The sequence below is a fragment of the Lepisma saccharinum genome, chromosome 10 (assembly GCF_977018435.1).
Source record: "Lepisma saccharinum chromosome 10, izLepSacc3.1, whole genome shotgun sequence".
Taxonomy (NCBI): Eukaryota; Metazoa; Arthropoda; class Insecta; order Zygentoma; family Lepismatidae; genus Lepisma; species Lepisma saccharinum.
In genome coordinates, this window is record NC_139238.1 from 68,574,997 (window position 1) to 68,593,575 (window position 18,579).

General features: G+C 34.7%; 1 protein-coding gene across 8 annotated transcripts in view; it reads left to right on the forward strand.

The window, feature by feature from the left end:
- The window catches only part of Zmynd8 (Zinc finger MYND-type containing 8), a 215,154-nt gene that overhangs the window by 168,972 nt on the left and 27,603 nt on the right, over positions 1-18,579 (forward strand). For 6 of the 8 annotated variants that reach the window (XM_083129884.1, XM_083129879.1, XM_083129883.1 and 3 more), the window contains one exon: positions 15,610-15,933. The exons of the other annotated variants lie outside the window; for them this stretch is intronic. In XM_083129884.1, the coding sequence (XP_082986010.1) occupies positions 15,610-15,933 (324 nt within the window). The remainder of the gene's footprint in view (positions 1-15,609; positions 15,934-18,579) is intronic. 8 annotated transcript variants of the gene reach the window in all.

Genomic DNA, 18,579 nt, shown 5'->3' on the forward strand with positions numbered 1-18,579 from the left:
TGCGCAGTGCAGCATTATTTGACAAATAACATCACTATTCTTGCTTTGAGAAACATAATTCATAATATCGGAACACTGCTAGATATTTTCTCTTGTGCTCGGTAGCGTAAACAATAGTTGAAAGTTGTGCTAGTTGCATAGTTGGACATACTACGAGGAGGTGGTGATTCAGTTGAAAGTAGATGATAGTGTACAAATCTCATAAATATTTTCTGAATATTTACAACCCTCATAACATTGTGCTGAGAGGTATTGCTATAATAATCCCATATTTCAAGATTGGTAATTCATTGTAACATGTATAGTTGCCAGAAGTATTAGTAATCTGCAAGTGATTTGAGTTGGAAGTGCTCTTGCTGCTGCGAATGTGATCCTTAGAGATGCCGTACCAAAAGTTTTATACCATTTTAAATGTAGGATTAATTTTTATTCACCTTTCTCATTTGAGAAAGGGTACAAGGTAAGCTTCAGCAACAAAATCAGATGCCTTTCCATAACCTTTCTTTATTTATTTCCACCAAATCTTATTTTTATAATAACAGAAAGATACAGTGCCTTTCACGGCCGAGGTAGCCTTGAAACGGCAGCTAGCCTGCTGGGAAGTAAGATCATGTCTGCTTCGAAACTGAATGCAACATCTATGTAACTGGAACCATCTATGTAATGAAATAATCTCATACAATTACATTGACAGTTACCATTAAAATGATCCCATACCTTGTTACAAGATTTGTTGGAGAATTATGTCCTTCTGCATCCACACATTTACGGCATATTTATAGGAAGTTTTCAATAACATGTATCAGTTCCTTGTCCAAAGTTGCTTTAACTTTTCTCCTGATATTTTTTTTTCAATTCTTCTAATGTATAGCTTCTGGTTGAATAACTCGATGACTCGCCAAGTAGACATCATGAAAATGTCTGTTTCTTGTGCAAGGCACCGGAGGAATTTTTGAGGAGTATGTTCCAATCGTGCTCCAACGTCGTTTAGTTTCTCCTCAGTAAGCACGTCGTTTCACCCTGCGTGTCTTGTCAAGAACAGACCCTGATTCCCTAAATTTGTTCACAAGTATCCTAACACTGTCTGTGTGTGAAACAGGAATACTCGGGAATTCTGCTGCAAAATGCATTCTAACTTCCCTACTAGAATTAGTAATGACATAAGAGTCGTGCATAAAAATTTGTTTTAAATTGTTCAAATTGCGTGGCATTATTAGACTGCAGAAAAGCACCAGTAATACGTAAACTAAAACAAAACAATCCTCTTAAAATCCTGAGTGTATTTTCTGCAAAGGTTTACAGTCTTTTCCCAATCATGTTCATTTATTCTTTGCACACTACAATATATATAGAACTTGCTCAAGATAGGGAAAGATGGAAGGCCTGTGTTGCTGCAGCCATGAACCTTCGGGTTTAAGAAGTCTAGGGAGTTAGTTAGTTACACTACAATCTGAAATGCATAACACAATGTCATGTTTCAGTATGGAACGACATGTACTGTTTGCTACTTCCTGCCTTATAATCTCAATGTTCTCTGTTGTTTGATGGACAGTTATCACACCTCATTGCAGCTTATTTGTCAGTGCCAAACCCGTCGATCAGAAATTTTCTATCCGCAAAAATATGGTATTCTAACTAGACTTTTTCCATGATGTCTCACATTTGAAGAAAACTGTGTTCGAGTAACAGTCACCACTCTAAAAAAGTCTCTGTACAAAAGCATGATGCTGTGTGTTCCGCTACTCTATAGCTACTAAACTGTAATCTCATGTGCTGTTACAAGGTGCCAAGCACCTGATCCTTCTACACATTTTGCCAAAACTACAAGCTTCCCTGATTGGGTAGTGGTAACGTCATTGCCTTGTAATCAAGGGGTCCTGAGTTCGATACCTGGTGGAGGCACATAGTGGTTTGGATCCCACTTTAAACTGTAGGTTCAGTCCCAATTAGCCTTCCTTCCCCATGGATACGTTGTATCAGAGAATGCCACAAAAACATCCCCAAGACCATAACGATGCCGCCACCAGCTTGTTTACTTCCAGCGAAGGTTTCAGGGTGTTTATTCTCTATGTCTCGCCTGACATGCATATGTACATCCATTCAATGAAGCAAGAGAACACAACTTGTCGGAGAAGGCAACCTTTCGCCAATCAGCAGAGGCCCCGATATTGCCTTGCAAATTTAACCTTTTTCTGCCAACGCACCTTTGTTAACATAGGTGCAGTGACCATGCATTTGCTTTGTAGCACCATACGCAGCAGGGTTCGTTGAACAGTCATTTTAGACACATCTGATAGACCCCTGTTTCATTTTTACGGTAAGCTGCTTCACTGTAGCATGTTGGTTGGCCTTCATGCAGCTTTGCAACCGACAGTCCCTCTCACACCAATGGCACTTGCTGCTCTGCAGTTTCCATGTTTGTTATTCACAATGGTGCCATTTGTCCACTCACAATACACTTTTACCACAGTAGCAAGGGTACAGTTCACAAACTTCGTTGTTTCAGAAATACTGCCACCCTTAGCCCGAAAGCCAATAATCATACCTTTTTGCAACTCGCATAAATCGTCTCCTTTACCCGTGACAGCAAAGAGTGATATGTGTGCAGATGGCACCTTATATATCCACTACACCAGGTTACTTCACATGTACTTCACGAGCTACGTACTGCCAATGTCGAATGTAAAAGATGGTATTAATAATGTGACTCGACTGTGTACAAGCACTTGTACATTGTGAATTTTTTCTCATTCAAAAACTCTTTGCATCTTACAACTTTCTGTTTTATTCATGAAATTTGGTTGTTTTTCTCTCCTCAACACCTTTTTTCTATTTATGAATTTTTCTTCTGTATTCATTGAAAACTCTGGATCTTTATCAACCATATGCATGTTTCTTAGTTATGCATTTCCTTTGAAACTGGCCAAATTTCATTGTGGCAGTTAATCAAGCTTGCAAAAAAATTGTTTTAAAGTTTGAAAATGTTCCTGATATTCAGGAAGCCTAAAATACAGTGGAGTTGTGAATTGTGCTTGTTCTGGGACCCAATTAAATTAAGGTTTACATACTATTTTTCTGATCAGGAATTATGCTGTATCATAATTCACAGCAAATGTAATTGTTTGAATATTTAATTTTAATTTGATTAGCGATTAGCACAATATGCTTATTTCTTGTGATAGTTTGGTGTGTAGTTTTGTTGAAAGCATTCTTCCATTCATGTAGGCTGTGAAGTTTCGAATTAATATTATACATCCTTGACAGGTAATACTTGCAGTATCTTCTTACGTATCTCCTGCACAAGCAGTATACATTAAAATTTATATTCATATTGCATTGTATGTGTTATATGTGAAATTGTGGCTGAATGTGTTGAGTGGTTCCATTCATGGTCTTGGCATGAATGTCCTTTCATCATTCTTATCTAATCGTCATCTGTTGCCATTGTTTCACTTAGCTTGGAAAGACCAAAAAGCAGGGGTGTAAAGTGGTCAGTAACATTAGTAGAAGTCAGTTTTTTCATCATAGTCTGTAATTTGTCAGTATCTTTTTTAAAATGGTCAGTAAAGACAATAATTTTTATTTGCACAACTGCAGTTCGTGATTTTTTAAGTCCTTGACGACTTCCCAGTGAGGAGTATTTTTTTTTCTTTTTTTCTTTACAATTCTACTAAAGGTAAGGCATACTTTATACAATTTCTCCCACCAATGACAAAGGCATTTGTTGAGCATTAGCTTTCTTGAATTACCAAAAAGTTATAATATTACTGCTTCAGAGCCATATTTCCTACTATGTTACTCTATATGGAGAAACCCATAGAAAAAATGAAAGAAATGCATTTCAATGAAGTGCAGAAAACTGTAGAGAAACAAGAATTTATTAACAATACTTTTTCAGCAATAACCAAAGACAGACTTCATCTAAAGACAACATATGTTTTGCATTTCAATATCTGCTACACTTTTTCTTAAAAAGGATTCTTTTATTGCTGTACTTTAAGGGATGACGATTTATTGGTATGGTGTATATAAATAGGTTCTTCACATGCACTTGCAACGCTAGAATGAACCAAATAAACATAATTTGCACATGAGTAACAATGAACTTTCAACTTTTTATGTGGTTTGAATAGACTGACTGTTTTTACCTGTAACGAGAAATTTTGTGTTGCCTTTTGGATTTTCCCATGTAATTATTGATATAGTGTGTGGAATATTGTATATTCAGTATGCCTGAAACAAGTTTTTACATGGAAAAACTGTTTACTTAATGCAAATCTATAATTTCACAGGCCGACAAACACTAAATATTTTTTTTAGTGCAGTTTTTGTTGAATTTAACTTAACACCACAAAACAGATAGCATAACTGGCACAAGTTGTGTCATCACTGAATTTTAAATCTTTCAGCATTGACATCTGAAGTCAAGACATAAAAAAAGTACTGCCTCATATAAGATAAGTTTTAACTTGTGTGCATTGCCCTTGCTTCTCATAAATTGCACATTGCTAACCAACAGCACAAAGCTTTCTTTACATGGAAATGATTTGTATGTGTTTTTATTCACGATGTTGTACAAGTGTGTATGCACTTCAACCACTATAATCACGATGAAGGGGTGCTTTTGAAGATAGGCTACCATGATGAAACATTCAGCATAGGACAGTATTAGCACCGAAGTCATAGGTGTGTGAGGGAGGAAAGGGGCCTACAGAAGACATGAGAGAGTTATGTCTCTTTTTAGAAGCCAGTTTTACGAGGGAGGAGAGAAAAGTTTTAAGCCTCATAAGGAAGGGGTGTTTGAGCTACAGTTCTCATTATGATTTCTCTACATCATCTCACAATCTCTATAATCAACAAATCTGGTAGAATGATTTGTCCTGAGTTTCACACCACTGAATGATTGACTTTGTCTATGTGGAAGTGACGTCCTCGAAGTGAATTCTTCATAGCAGGGAAAAGATTAAAATCTGAAGGGGGCAGGTCGGTGGAATAAGGTGGATGGGGAAGTGCGGTGAAGCCACGCTCGACCAAAGCAGCCTATGCAGTGAAGCTTTTCCGACAGAGGTACCGAATCACAGCCCTGTCAGCCACTCTCTTCTCTGACACTTCATTCAGTTTCAACCTGATAAAATCATAGAAGAAACATGTGAATTTTATCAAAGTTTACACAGGGTGTCCTAAAACTCAAACCTTACATCCTCCAAAATTTTAACTACCTAGCATCGATCCTTCCATGTGAGGCTCAAGACTTTTCATACAGTCTCCCCTCGTATGTTGTGCCATCTTTTATATATATATATAAGAATGCTGGGCCTTACAGGGTGGTGAGGGATAACCCCTACCTTCAGGCATACATTGGCAGTGTGATGTTTTGTAACAGTCTGCAACTCATGGAGTATAGCCAAAACAACATGGGGTAGAAATGCATCTGTAATGTGTGCAACCACATTGCTACCCAGACCAATTACCATCAATAATTTATGCAACTAAAATTGATTGATCCATTATAATTCTATGTTCCTGGATGTATGAGTCTCGGAGCCCAACATAACAAAATGTCAGAAAATTTTCCTCGTTTTTACATATTCCTGCATTTTAAGTTTTTTCAGCTTCTCCCCCTGAAAAACATTAAAATCGAGATTCACACTGTGTTCGTAGGGGTCCAACAGAATCATATGTGCACAAAGAACAGCATGCATGTCACTTGTGTCAGAAAGGAAGATATACGTGTGTGTGCGTGTGTATTGGACTTGGTTTGAAGGCTGAAGGTATCACCTTGTCTGTTACCAGAAGTTATACAGTCCGGAATCTATCTGTCTCTCTCGAACAGATTCAATCAGTTATATGAATCTGTTTATTTACAGTAATGTTGTTTTAATCTCCACCTTTGGGATATTATTGGTTCTTTGATGTCACCACTCTTCAACAGGAAGCACGCTTTCGATGTATAATCTTGCTTGTGTGTTGATGCTGCAGATTCCTGTAATTTAAGCAGAGCTTGTATTAGTGGTGAGAATTAGGTACCCAAGTGGAAACCCTAAACTGCCTTAATTTCTGACTGCACTGGTGATGACCAAATTAAACCTCTCCCCCCTCTTTAAGTTTCCATAAGAATCCTCAATCTACCAACAAGTAAAAACCCTGTTGGCATGAGGAATGGTTCGTGCTACAAATTACATAACTCTGTATTTGCTGCTTGGTGAATTGCATGCATTACCAGCACCTGTCTTTCACCACTTAGACTGATCATGCTCAAGGAGTGTAGAGTGCTGCAACAGTTCGCACTGCACATCTGTTGCTATGGTGCTGTTGGCAGCTAAGAGAACAGCAGGCAAAAGGTCAATTGTTATTTTTAACTCTACTCTTATGATGTTTGAAGGAATGGAATTTTACTGATACTGAAGCAGATGATGTCCTCTGCTTTTTGGTGTTTTTGCTTCATGACCCCCGTCCCCTGGCCCCCCCATAATTTTCAATTGCAGGTAACAGAGTAAACAAACGAGACTGTTGACAGTTTGCTTACTGTCACCTTTGCTGTCAGCTCTAACTTTATCATCCTATGCTGAAAGTTTCATGATGATCAAAAATTTGCTTTATCAATTTATTCATGTTGAGGAGAATAAACAACGCAGTTGATAATATACGACGTAAACGAGTTACTAAAGATATATCCGCAAAATTTACTTGTAAATGTTCTATTAATTTCGGTGGTCTCTGCCACCATCCACTTGGGAACTCGATGCTTCACTGCTAGGTTGACTTCTGGTTCCTGTTGTTGTTTCCTGGACTACCGCTAGGGGTGCTGCTGTGCAATAGTAACAGTGTTTGTTTTCACCAATTCCAATGCCCAGAAAACCTTTTCTACTGGAGTATCAGTCATTTTGCTTATCTGACGTAAGTAACACTCAAGTGATGCTGATGTCATAAAAACTGCAGTTGTAAAAACTTTCATCCCACCTCTACGTTACTACACATCTATCTCTTTAATGACATTTGTTCTGTAAAGCATTGAAGGTGTTTATTTTTTCTTCTTATATAGTAACTCTTAATTTATAAAATGACAGAACTCTGCTCTCGGTTACTGGATATATATATATAAAAATATAGGATCAGTAAAGTTATTGTAATTTTTCTGATAATATACCAATGTGTCCCTGTGAAATAAGTCCAGTGTTTCAGAATTGTGCGTGCAGTGTTTTTCAAAATGAGAGACATTACTTATGTAGGCCCAGGATGAACCTTCAACATGTATTGACAAAAAATGGCAGCCTCTGACCAAATTGTTTGCAAGTGCTCTTTGTTGCTTTGTTTTCCTGTTGAAATACACACACAAAGTTGGTGATGGGAGCAAACCTTGTACACTGCTGAGAAAAACAAATTATGATGTTTTGATGGCTATAAAAATAATCATTAAAAAATTATGTTGTGTGGGTGTGTGCGTGTTATAACATGAGTGTTTTTTTCCTTGTTTCCTGAAAACATACTATGGGATGTATCTTGAAAATTTGTTGCATCTTGATAGACAAAATTACACTTGCTCTCAATGTGAAGCCACCTTTTGTCTGTTTTTTCCTTGTATATGGGAACTGCCTTGTTATTGCTTTATTGTACTATGGTTTTGTTATACAAACTTTAACATTATTTACTAAATTCTCTAAAATACTGATTAACTAACTACTAACAGCTTTGACATGATTGGTAACTTGGTATGTATGCTGTTGGCTGTGGAGAAACCTCTTGTACCATTATTGTTATTTGCATGCTCTTTACAGTAGCTTTGACAAAAAAATTTTAGTATTGAATTTTATTTTATGCTATTGATTTGCATTGTTTGCTTTTGTTTAATATAGCTATTCAGTAGCTACTGAAAAGCACTTTGTTTACATTTATTTGTTGTATTGGTATTTAGTATACATATTTCCTTATGCCTATCCTAGTGTTTAAGTTACAATTCTCATATTTGTTATTTTTAGAACTAAGTAAATGCTTTATTTATATTTTTTTAAAAAGAGAATTCTTGATCTTTTGCATGAACATATTCAGATACAAAAGAGGGCATGATTATAATTAAATGATTTTACAATTGCTTTTTGCCCTGCACATTTTAGCTTTCAGCACCTCTATATAGACTAGTTATATCTTACCTATAATAAGCCTGTGTGATGAAACCAAATTTACTTTATACTGTTGGCGCTTAGATAATTTGTCTCAACCATGGGTGCATTGTAATATTTATATATAATACTGACACTAGAATTAAATCTGCAATAACCTTATTAAACAGTTTTTGTAATGGTACCTACAATTACAATACTCTAATATTGATAAAGTTATGAGACTTATGATGATGTTTATTACAAAGTAAAAGCATGAATGAACGTTTCAGAAACATAAGTAGAATATTTTAAGTGTTATCATAGTTTGGCATTTACCTCTTTCTTTGATGATAATACAAAGTTGCCTATGGGGGCTTTGATGTGAAATTGTTGTAAAAATATAAATTAATTGTGTACCAGCAAGAATGCATCATTCATTTGAAAATTGCTAATATTTTTTTAATTTTAATACAAAGTACACGCACTGTGATTATGTGGAACGTAATATGCAATAAAGTCCCTCACAACTCGGCTTGCACAGGCTTCCGCTTTTGATGAAATTTTCGATAGTGGTGGCTCACGAGTGTCGTGGTAAATCTCCACCTTGATCTCAAGAATGGTTTGTTGGTGTAGTGGTATAGATACAAGATTACACATACCCAAAAGAAAGTAGTCACATGGTGCCAAATTGCAGGATCTCGGTGACCAATTCTGGTTTTCATTGTGCAAATTGCAGCAAAACCCAACAGAACAAAAATGAAACACAATTTAACACTTGCATTCTTATTGGAACACCCTTTAGTACACAGCAATGTCGGCAATGTGCTTTTGAAAAGTGTTGCTTCAACTAAACAATTTTGTTAGTAGTTGAAATTTGAATTCCTGAATTTTCTCTTATTAAGCCCCTCTATGTTATTTTATCAGGAACAATTTCGTAAATGATACTCTCCTTAAAATGTTATCAAAAGTACCAGGTTGAGGGGGTGGGGTGGGGGTGGGGTAAATTAGTGGCAATGAGAAATTGGACACTATATACGTTATAAATGTAATTTATGCTCTTGAAAATATGTAGGCAGGGTTAATTTTTGAGTACGTATAAATGGAAAATATGTTATGACCATTATCATGGTCTTTCAGTTTTGGCTTGATGTTAGGTTACATTGGTTATCTATGTCTCTAAAATATGTACTACTCCACATCAACTTAAGTATTTTTCAGACTACTTGGTGGATTTCTATGAAGTAGGGATTGTGATTTTTAATTGGGGTGAACCAAGTTAGAATTTATATTTTGTGTATGTGTTTATGAGGGTGCTAGATTGCAGGTGATATATGTGAACACAAGTATTAGAAAAAGAGAACCGAATTCTAGCTCATAAATTTATCCTCATGTAGCAGTGGTGAGTGGATTTTTAAGTCAATTATTAAGCTAGAAAATTGAAAATACCATGAATAAATGTGTTTCGATCCTTGCATATTTCTTATGGAAAATGAAGAGACTCGCTCTTCAACTTAAATATTCAACTATTCAGAACAATATCAAAATCATTCTGTAAGCTTCCACTTATAAAATTCTAGCTGCCAGGCCTCTTTTCCTCTTGCTTCATGAAAAAAAACTGTTTGTCATGTACTTAGAATATCTTGGGTTTGTTTACTAGTTGAGCACATTTCAGTGGTCCAGGCAAAACATCAAACTCTTGTTGCATTTCTTGTCATGCGTTTGCTATGCATAAAGTGAATGCATAAACAATGTCAGCCTCTGTTGGAGAGCAGTTAGTGTTATTCTCTACAAAGCAAGGGTCCTTTGCTTAAATCCTGAGTAGGGAATGCATGTGTGGTGTTTCTAATGTCACATCCTCATTACCATGAGAAATCTGAAAGGTAGAAATGCATTGTAAAAATCTGAAAGGTAAAAATACAATGTTAAATAACAAAAATTTAAATAGAAATGTTGAAGGAACCTGTTGTCATAATTTTGCAAGCTGGTTAGCTAGTTTAACTAAAATTAGGGAGTAGAGTCTTCAAAATCGATAGCATAAATTGATGCACAAAGTTCCCATAAGGTAAGATCTTGCCACTCCACCCCTCAAACCCCCTGGGAAAAGAGCCCAAATGTAAGAACAAGCTGAGTGGCACTCTTGTGCAAACAAAGTCAAGAGTCAGAAATTGGCTTTGTAACTTAATAATTAGTCACAAAAACCGGCATGAGATGTTACTCCATGTTTTTCCCCCAGTTGTAATGCATTTTTCATCCAAGTTTCCATTGTTTCTGCTTTTCAGTACATTTTCTGAAGTTCCACAGTAGTTATAATTATAAAAAACTGTTCTGCAACTATAAAAGTATATTTGCAGTTTATGTGGGATCATTCAGCATGACTTTTCCTTCAAATGCATGCATGCATGGAACTAATATATTCACAACACGATGCTATGAAAAGGCAGGGGGTAGGGGAGCAATACACAAAGAACACCAGATTGTTATCGTATTCACCAGAAGCCATTAGGGTAAAAGATGCAAATTCCATCTAAGTTTTCTGTTAGCTTCCTGAAGGAATCAAAGTTAGTCTTGTAATGTAGTACATACCAATGTCAATACTCGTATTGATTCTCACCAATACTGATATCGATGTTAGAAAAATCGAAGTTCAAAATATTGATTAATATTAGTGAGCGAGTATTTCACTCCAATTATATGCATAGGTTTACTGAGAATTTTGCTTTAAAGTATTCAAGAATTACATCAAAATATTAAAATAAATGTTATGTAATCACAAAATCCAGTTTTTCACGCAATACTGCTGCAAAGTAAGTAAAAATTTTGAAGATTTGATAATTTCGAAGATAGACTGTGAAAGTGACATTTCACAATTTCGCAGATCCTGTGGAGAGAAAAAATTACCTCGGCCGATACCAGTAAATAAATTCCAACCTGTTTTTTCCGATATCACTGGTATCAACCGTTAGTGGTACATTACTTTTTTGTCTAGCCCTAAACATTGTCACCAGTTTATTTGCCCAATTGATAAAGTGAGCATTGTCTCTTAGAAGTCTTGCAGTAGGAATGTGGACTAATAGGAAGGCTACCAGTACTGATATTCTCCTGATCTGATACTTTGCAGAGAGTCTGAATAGTTCATTCATCGCAAATACTCTATGTAACAATTTGACTGCAAAGATTTTGACTCTGAAAAATAAACAATGTATTTTCTAATTTGTGAATGAATTTCCCACTTTTCTCTGTGGAAAATATATTCTTGTAGCAGTAAAATAGACACGTGTACTTGAGTTCGATACCATAGTATTTCCATTTAATTTGAATAGATTCAGCTTCCTCAGTTGTGTTGCTACCTTCAGTGGTGGACTCTCAATCTTGCCACTAACGGTCCCAGGTTTGGACATGCCTGTGCCTTTCTGTGTGACCCTTCATCAATTTCAGCTAATCATCATTCATTGTCATCTTCTCAAATTAGCCTAGAGAGGCTGAAATGTGGCACAGGACATGGGAAAATACATACTAAAATAGAAAAGGCCTTCCTGAGGCATGTATCATACTTCTTTTGTTCAATGGTGATGTTACTATTGTATATTTTTAATAATTTTATTTTTAGTGTCAAATCCTAAATAATATTAGTTATCAGTGATCTTTATTATAACTAAATAATTAACTGATAATGTTAACCTAACAATGTATAATGCAAAATATGTCTTACTGTAGATGTTGAAATACTAATTCATTTGAAGAAAATAATCACACTTTAAATGATTTAAATAAAAAGTAAGAAGTTTAGCAGGAATTTAATTGGCTACAAATAAATACTGTTGGATAAAATGCATTTCATAAACTTACGTATCCTTGAAATGAAACTGAAGACTTGGATTGCAGGTCATGTGATCATTAAAAATAAATTTATTTCTGTAAGCAGCACTGCAACCTCTTGTAATCTACTTGTTTTGCTGAATATCGAGAAAGTTATAAAATGCAAATTATTTAATGAGGTCATTTGGTGCTATCTTGTAGGTTAAAAGAACAAATAAAAATATATGTACAAAGTGAAACCTTGATTATTCTTTTTTTAGGGACTCTTTGCTACAAAACATACGATACAAAAATATGAAATTAGAGAACATTTAGTAACGAGCTTCCTTAGAACCAGATGGAAATTAAATGTATAGAAAAAAATTAATAAAAATTAAGGTGTTTCACCACATACTCACATGTACTTATTTTTATTAATTTTCAGTGATAACTATGCATTTGCTTACTACATGTTTGATTTCGGTTTTGTGTGTGTGTGTAAAATCTTATTTATAATTTCTCTAAAATTATGCTGTGTGGTTTTTCCTTCTCACGGTATTCTTTTGACATAAGATTGTAATACTTGTAGCTTTCACTGTGAATAAGCATTGCTTTCTTTTCCTATGAACATTACATATTATGTTATTATGTTTAACTCTCTTTTAAAGAAAAATATAGAGGGTTTTATTTTAAGAAGCAAGGAAATGTTGTCTGACTATATCTTGTATTGAAGGAAGAGTCAATATATACAATATTGTAAATTTGGACATCACACAGGCTTAGAGTATTTCTATTAAGAGATTATCTTAAGTGTCTTTATTCTTCTCTCATTGTCTCACACTGGCAAACAATTGAGCACTGTTAGCTTACATTCTTTTACTGGTATGTGCTTCATACTGGGATTTCACATTTGGAATACATCATGCTTTACATACATACATTTCTCATAGCCACTTTCTTTTATATTACAAATCAAATTATATGGCACTCGCAGGTAATTTACCACCTAGAAATTTAAGCAAGAGTAGGCTCAACCAGGACTTGAACCTACGTCTCTGGCATACCATGGAATTGCTCGATCAACTGAGCTATGTAGCGAGCATAAAATTATATTACAAATCAAATTACTTTGAGAATGAGTAATGTTTTGATAAAAGAAAGTGGAATATATCCAACACACATGTGACGTGTCTGTTTTGGTTGAAATATGATCATAGTGTATCTTTTCACAACACAGTATGTCAAAATCATCATATGTTTTTACATTTAGAATCCAAGAAGAGGGCTCAAATAAGCACATGATAAATATAATGGATTCACTTGGGTAGAAATGTTCACTATAGTAATGATAATATATAGTAGCGTCAAAATCTGTTGTTATTCGTAACTCAAAAGAATTGCAAGGTACCAAAAAACATTATTTATAGAAAATTACAAGATTTAGGAGGACACATTTTGTCTAATAACTGGGTGGTGGCTCATGTTTGTGTGGCAGTGTGAGACATAAATGGATGAAGAACTGTAGAATCTTAACATTTTTGTTGCTCTTTAGTTAATGCATGATGTGCTTTTCTTTATTATTTTTATATATTTCATCATGAAGGATATGTAGAAAGCCAAGGCATATCTGTGTGTTTCATTGTATTATTTTTCTTTTGAGTTTTATCTTAGGGTACACGCAAAGGAGAAAATGCAGCATTTATTACATATTTACTTCAATTTCTATTATTAATTTTATGGGAGTGGGCTGAATGTACAGTCGACAGAGAAGTGAAAAGAATATTAATGTTCCTCTTATTACAGACTAGGTCTAGTCATTTATTTACCATCTTAGTAATTTGTATATGTAATGCTTCAAATTGTACATCCCCTTTCATTTGTCTTTTTTTCCCCTCCAATAACGATTTACTGTCTTGGGTGTACCTGTTGGAATTTTTACTGGTTTATTTTTTTCGTTCCCTTCTATATTCTGTTCTGAAAATATTAGGCAATGATAACTTTCACACTTTTTATACTTTTCTTTACACGGAATTTTTTCTTGCAGCTATATGAACAATCTATAATTGACACAGGCAAGATTGGGGCATAAGGGTGCTTGTTTTCTGCTTTGTTTGTTAATTAATGAGCAAGTTAGAGTAACTCACCAAATATAGGGGGGGGGGAGCAGTACACATCAATTTGAGTTCCTTTGGTGGCATGTACAAACTGAATGATATGCTGCAGTACACCAATCTACAAACTAGCTATTTTTATTCAAAGTGAATATATTCATTTATTTTTACAAGATTTTATCTATTTGCTGACTCAGAACTCCAGGCATAGTAGTTCTCTAGTAGAAACGGGGCGGATATATGTTTTTTTCTGCTGAATTAAGAGAAACTCAGGGTTTCCAATGATGTTCAGAACTTTTCCATGAGGTAGTTGTCAAATTTAATTTTTTTTTGTACCCAGAATGCTTTTCTAGTAAGCTCCATCATTATGGTGGAGTGTTTGAGTTCCCATGTAGAAAAATGTTCCCAGTGAGAGTGGTTGCACGTTCAATTCCTGGCGAGAGCTCCAAAAATGTTTGTTGACCCAGCATCATGAGGACATTAGGAGAGCTACTTGAAGTAAATAGCAGATTCAGATCTAGACATGCAGATCTGTTGCCTCTCTGAGCATAAAATGAACTTATAATAATAATAATAATAATAATAATATCAATATAGTTCTTCACGTCTTTTGTATTATAGCTTGTCACTTACTTATCTCCATGTAGACATTTTTGATAGATATTCAGAAAATTAACATATCTGAACATATTGGTTGTTGAGATTGAAGTTAACAAGAAAAATTCATCAGGAACTTCGTTCAGGGTTGTTACAAAATTGTAATACTTCAGTTCAGTTGACATCCAGTAATAGAGATAATAGAAACAAAGATGGTTCGTACATTCTATGTTCCATTATATACTCAAGTAAATTGTAGAAATTTAGTATTTGCAAAACAACATACCATTACTTCAAAATACTGTATAATTGTATCAATTATTACATGAAGTGAAGTTGGCCTTAAATTAGAAACTCTGTTTATAACTACAGTGTGTTTCAGAAGTCACATGACATTGATTGAATATAACGTAAACAGAGGGAGAGATCTGCATTATAAAACCTTGTCCATTGAGATATTTTAAATTTTTATTGCCAGTGTAGTCCATACAGAAATTTTTTTGAAACTATGTAAGCACAGAATAACATGGTGCAAGTCAAAATAATTGTGATGCTGTAGTATTCCCTTGTCACTTTTTATCCCTCAAAATTTGACATTCTGGGAAAAGTTTACTCAGACTTCAGCCATTGATTAAAATCTAGATTTTCCCGTATGAAATACACTGGTAGTCAAAAATATTTAAAAATATCTTCGACAAGAAATTTTAAAGCAGATAATTTGGTGTGAATATCACTCAAGATTTACGGTTGCGAGACTTTTGAAAGACACTGTAGTCAAGTATATATACCAGTGGAAGTTCAGAAATTTAAGTAATATGTTGCTGCATTATTTTCATTGCCACGTAGAGATAACAGACAAACTTTAGAAAATTAAAAGTTTTAAGAAAATCCTGAGAATCACTTGTGCCTTGGCTTCTGCATACGTTTCCCTTCTCTTATACTTACCTAAGTTTATTAGGCTATGGCAGTTCTAACTCAACCTCTTTACCCTTCCCTATTGGCCACAGTTTTGGTCAGACCCTCCTTGTCCTAGCCCCGGCTACACGCACAACAATAGCAATGACAGCAGCCAGTTGGACGATAAAGAGGAAGACGAGAACTCGAATGAAGCAATCAGTCGGAGCGAGCCTGATCAAGGGAGCAATTGGTCTAGGAACCGAACTAAGCGAAAAAGGTGTGGAATGTGTAAAGGTTGTGCCGTAAAAGAGAACTGTGGTGTGTGCGCCCCATGTCGCAATGTTCGAACTCACCAAGTGTGTCGTGAACGGAGATGCGAAAATCTCATGGACTCGTCAAACTCCGGTGGAGCCCCAAAGAAAGCAGCCCCGCAGGTTCGTTGTGTTCCAAGATCACAAATGTGACATTCACTTTTTTTTTTTCACATGGGTTGGTTTGGTTGTGGTGTTGGGAAATATAACATTAGTTATACAGTTTTGGTGGTGTTATAAAGAAAACAATGTACTGTAATCTTTATGCCCTCCATGATTTGCCGATATTCCAATTTTTACCCCTTTTTTGACCACATTCAACATGAATTTTTGGGTTGATGTGTTCTTCCATGAAGAAATACTGTCATTGTTCAGTTTTAAATCCTTTGAATCATGAGTGGCTATGTGGGTCCACATGCTATGCAAGAAGCACACTTTCTTCAGGAATAGCTAACCAGATTTACGATTATTAAAGTTGCTGCAGATATTGGTGTTCCGAAAATTGAAATTATTTAACTTATAATTTACTTTTTTTCCCCATATGGTATTGGAAGCAAAACACACAGTTTTTATGCCACAATTTTTCATTCTGGTGAATTCCCAATTTTTTAATGAACTTAAACAAATGAAGTTGGGTTATATTTTGAAACAAAGTTTTGTTTATTTCCATCACATGTATTGCATCTAGCACTGTTAATTTTTCTTAACATTAAGTAGAATGTGAGTGCATTAAAAAACTAAAAAGAAAGAAGAAAAATGAAGATAATAAAAGTGCATTTTGAATTTTTCCTTTCTTATTTTTTCATATTTGATAGGTCATTGTAGTTTCTAACCTGGTAATCCTGTTTATTGACATATTGGAAAACTTTAGTTTACAATACTTTGTATTAGCTTTTAGTTTTGAATAGGTTACATAAATGGGTTGACTGAAAGCTCAATACTACTTTAACATCCAACTTGCATAAGCAGTTTTATTTATTTGTTTCCATCATTTTAAAAAAAGGGAAAGAAATGTGAATTGATGCTCATTTTAAATGTCCATGGATTCACAGTAAAATTGTTATCAGTTACTAAACATACCATAATTGCAAAAACATTCTCCATTGATTTGTGTGACTTTCATCCACAGTTCCTTGGATTTATTTAAAAATTGGAGAACTTTTATACATACATAGGCAGTCTTAATTACATGGTGGGCATTTGTGATATGGGTTTGTCAAATGTTTGTACAAAAATTCTTGTACCTCATGGTATTATAGAAGTCACAGGGGAAACTTATTATTTTTTTTAAAAAAAATGAATGTAATATTGAACTTTCTTGTCAGCCTTAAAGACAGTTTAATTATATTCCTGCTATAAAGGTGATTTTTTAAATAATCTGGGACAAGAAACATTACTATTAATAAAGCTCTATTCTCTTTATGTATACATTTTGAAAGTCTACTGAATTTTGAGTCAAAATTGGAAGTATTTGACAGCAACTTAAAAACATTACTTCAATTTCCCAAATAATTTTCTAATTTTTTTTGTTAGTCTATATTAAAGCTAGTTGTTTCCCCATAATCTGTATTTTTTTGTAAAATATTGATATGGATTGCACCACTAAATTTATTGAAATGTGTTAACACATATAAAAAACAAGCCCTATATTCCATATCAACACTAATGTATTTGTTTTGTATAGAGTTGCAGTTATATTTGCACACCATCCTCACAAAATTTGTAGTCTGTTATAAAAGCCACTGGAGTACAGGACTTGAGGTGCAACAGCCTGCTTAGGTAAAGCCTTCAAGTGGCACATGGTCAATTATTATTAATAACAATTATTTTATTTAACAACATAATAATTTTCATTGGATGGAATGTTATAAGCTCATCGAGTCTCATTGATGCAGTTTTCTTGCTTTCAAGATTGGAATCCATTGTTGTTGCTTTCAAGCAGCTCCCCAATTGGCCTTCCATGTTTAGTCAACACTGAAACTTGAAGAGCTTCCACCGTAAATCCAATCGGGGACTTAAGACAAAGGTGCTATGCAGTGGCTCAGTTCGCTTAGCCACCATAGGTTTATTGCTACAGCAACAAAGTTATTTGGTGCCCGTCATACTCTGGGAAAGTAATACCCCGAAGTCCACATTACCCATTCCTTTCACTCGTTACTTCCCCACGAATCCTTGGCGTATGAATTCTTTCAAGTGAAGTTGAACAATCAACAAACTGGATGAAGTCAATAGTGCCTACTGCCTGAGAGGATCTTGAATTCCAAGATTTAAATATGAATTTTGTTCATTAACATTAAAAATATAGATGTGCAATACCTGTCAGGGAATCCTTCAAAAGTCAGGAAATCAGCTTAGAAGTGAAAAGCATGGAAAGGGAATCCTTCAAAAGTCAGGAAATCAGCTTAGAAGTGAAAAGCATGGAAATATGAGAGAAATTGGATGTGTATGTTTTCCAGGATTTGAGATTGAAAGAACAGCCATCAACAAAATTTTCTCCATGCTTCATTATTGTAGATATTTTGTGTAAAAAAAATATTTTAATTTTACTTTTTTCTTCATTTATATTCAACAACATTGAGTAAACTTCATTGGCTTATCATCAGAGCTAGGAATTTTAGGTGGAAAAATTTGCCAATAAAGGTAAAAGAAGGTGCTAATTTTCAGATGTAAAATTTATTGTGAGCAGTGCATACATATATGATTCAACTTGTCTGGATAAACACATAGAGTAATCTCTGGTTTTAAATCATTTAATATAACAAAGCAAAG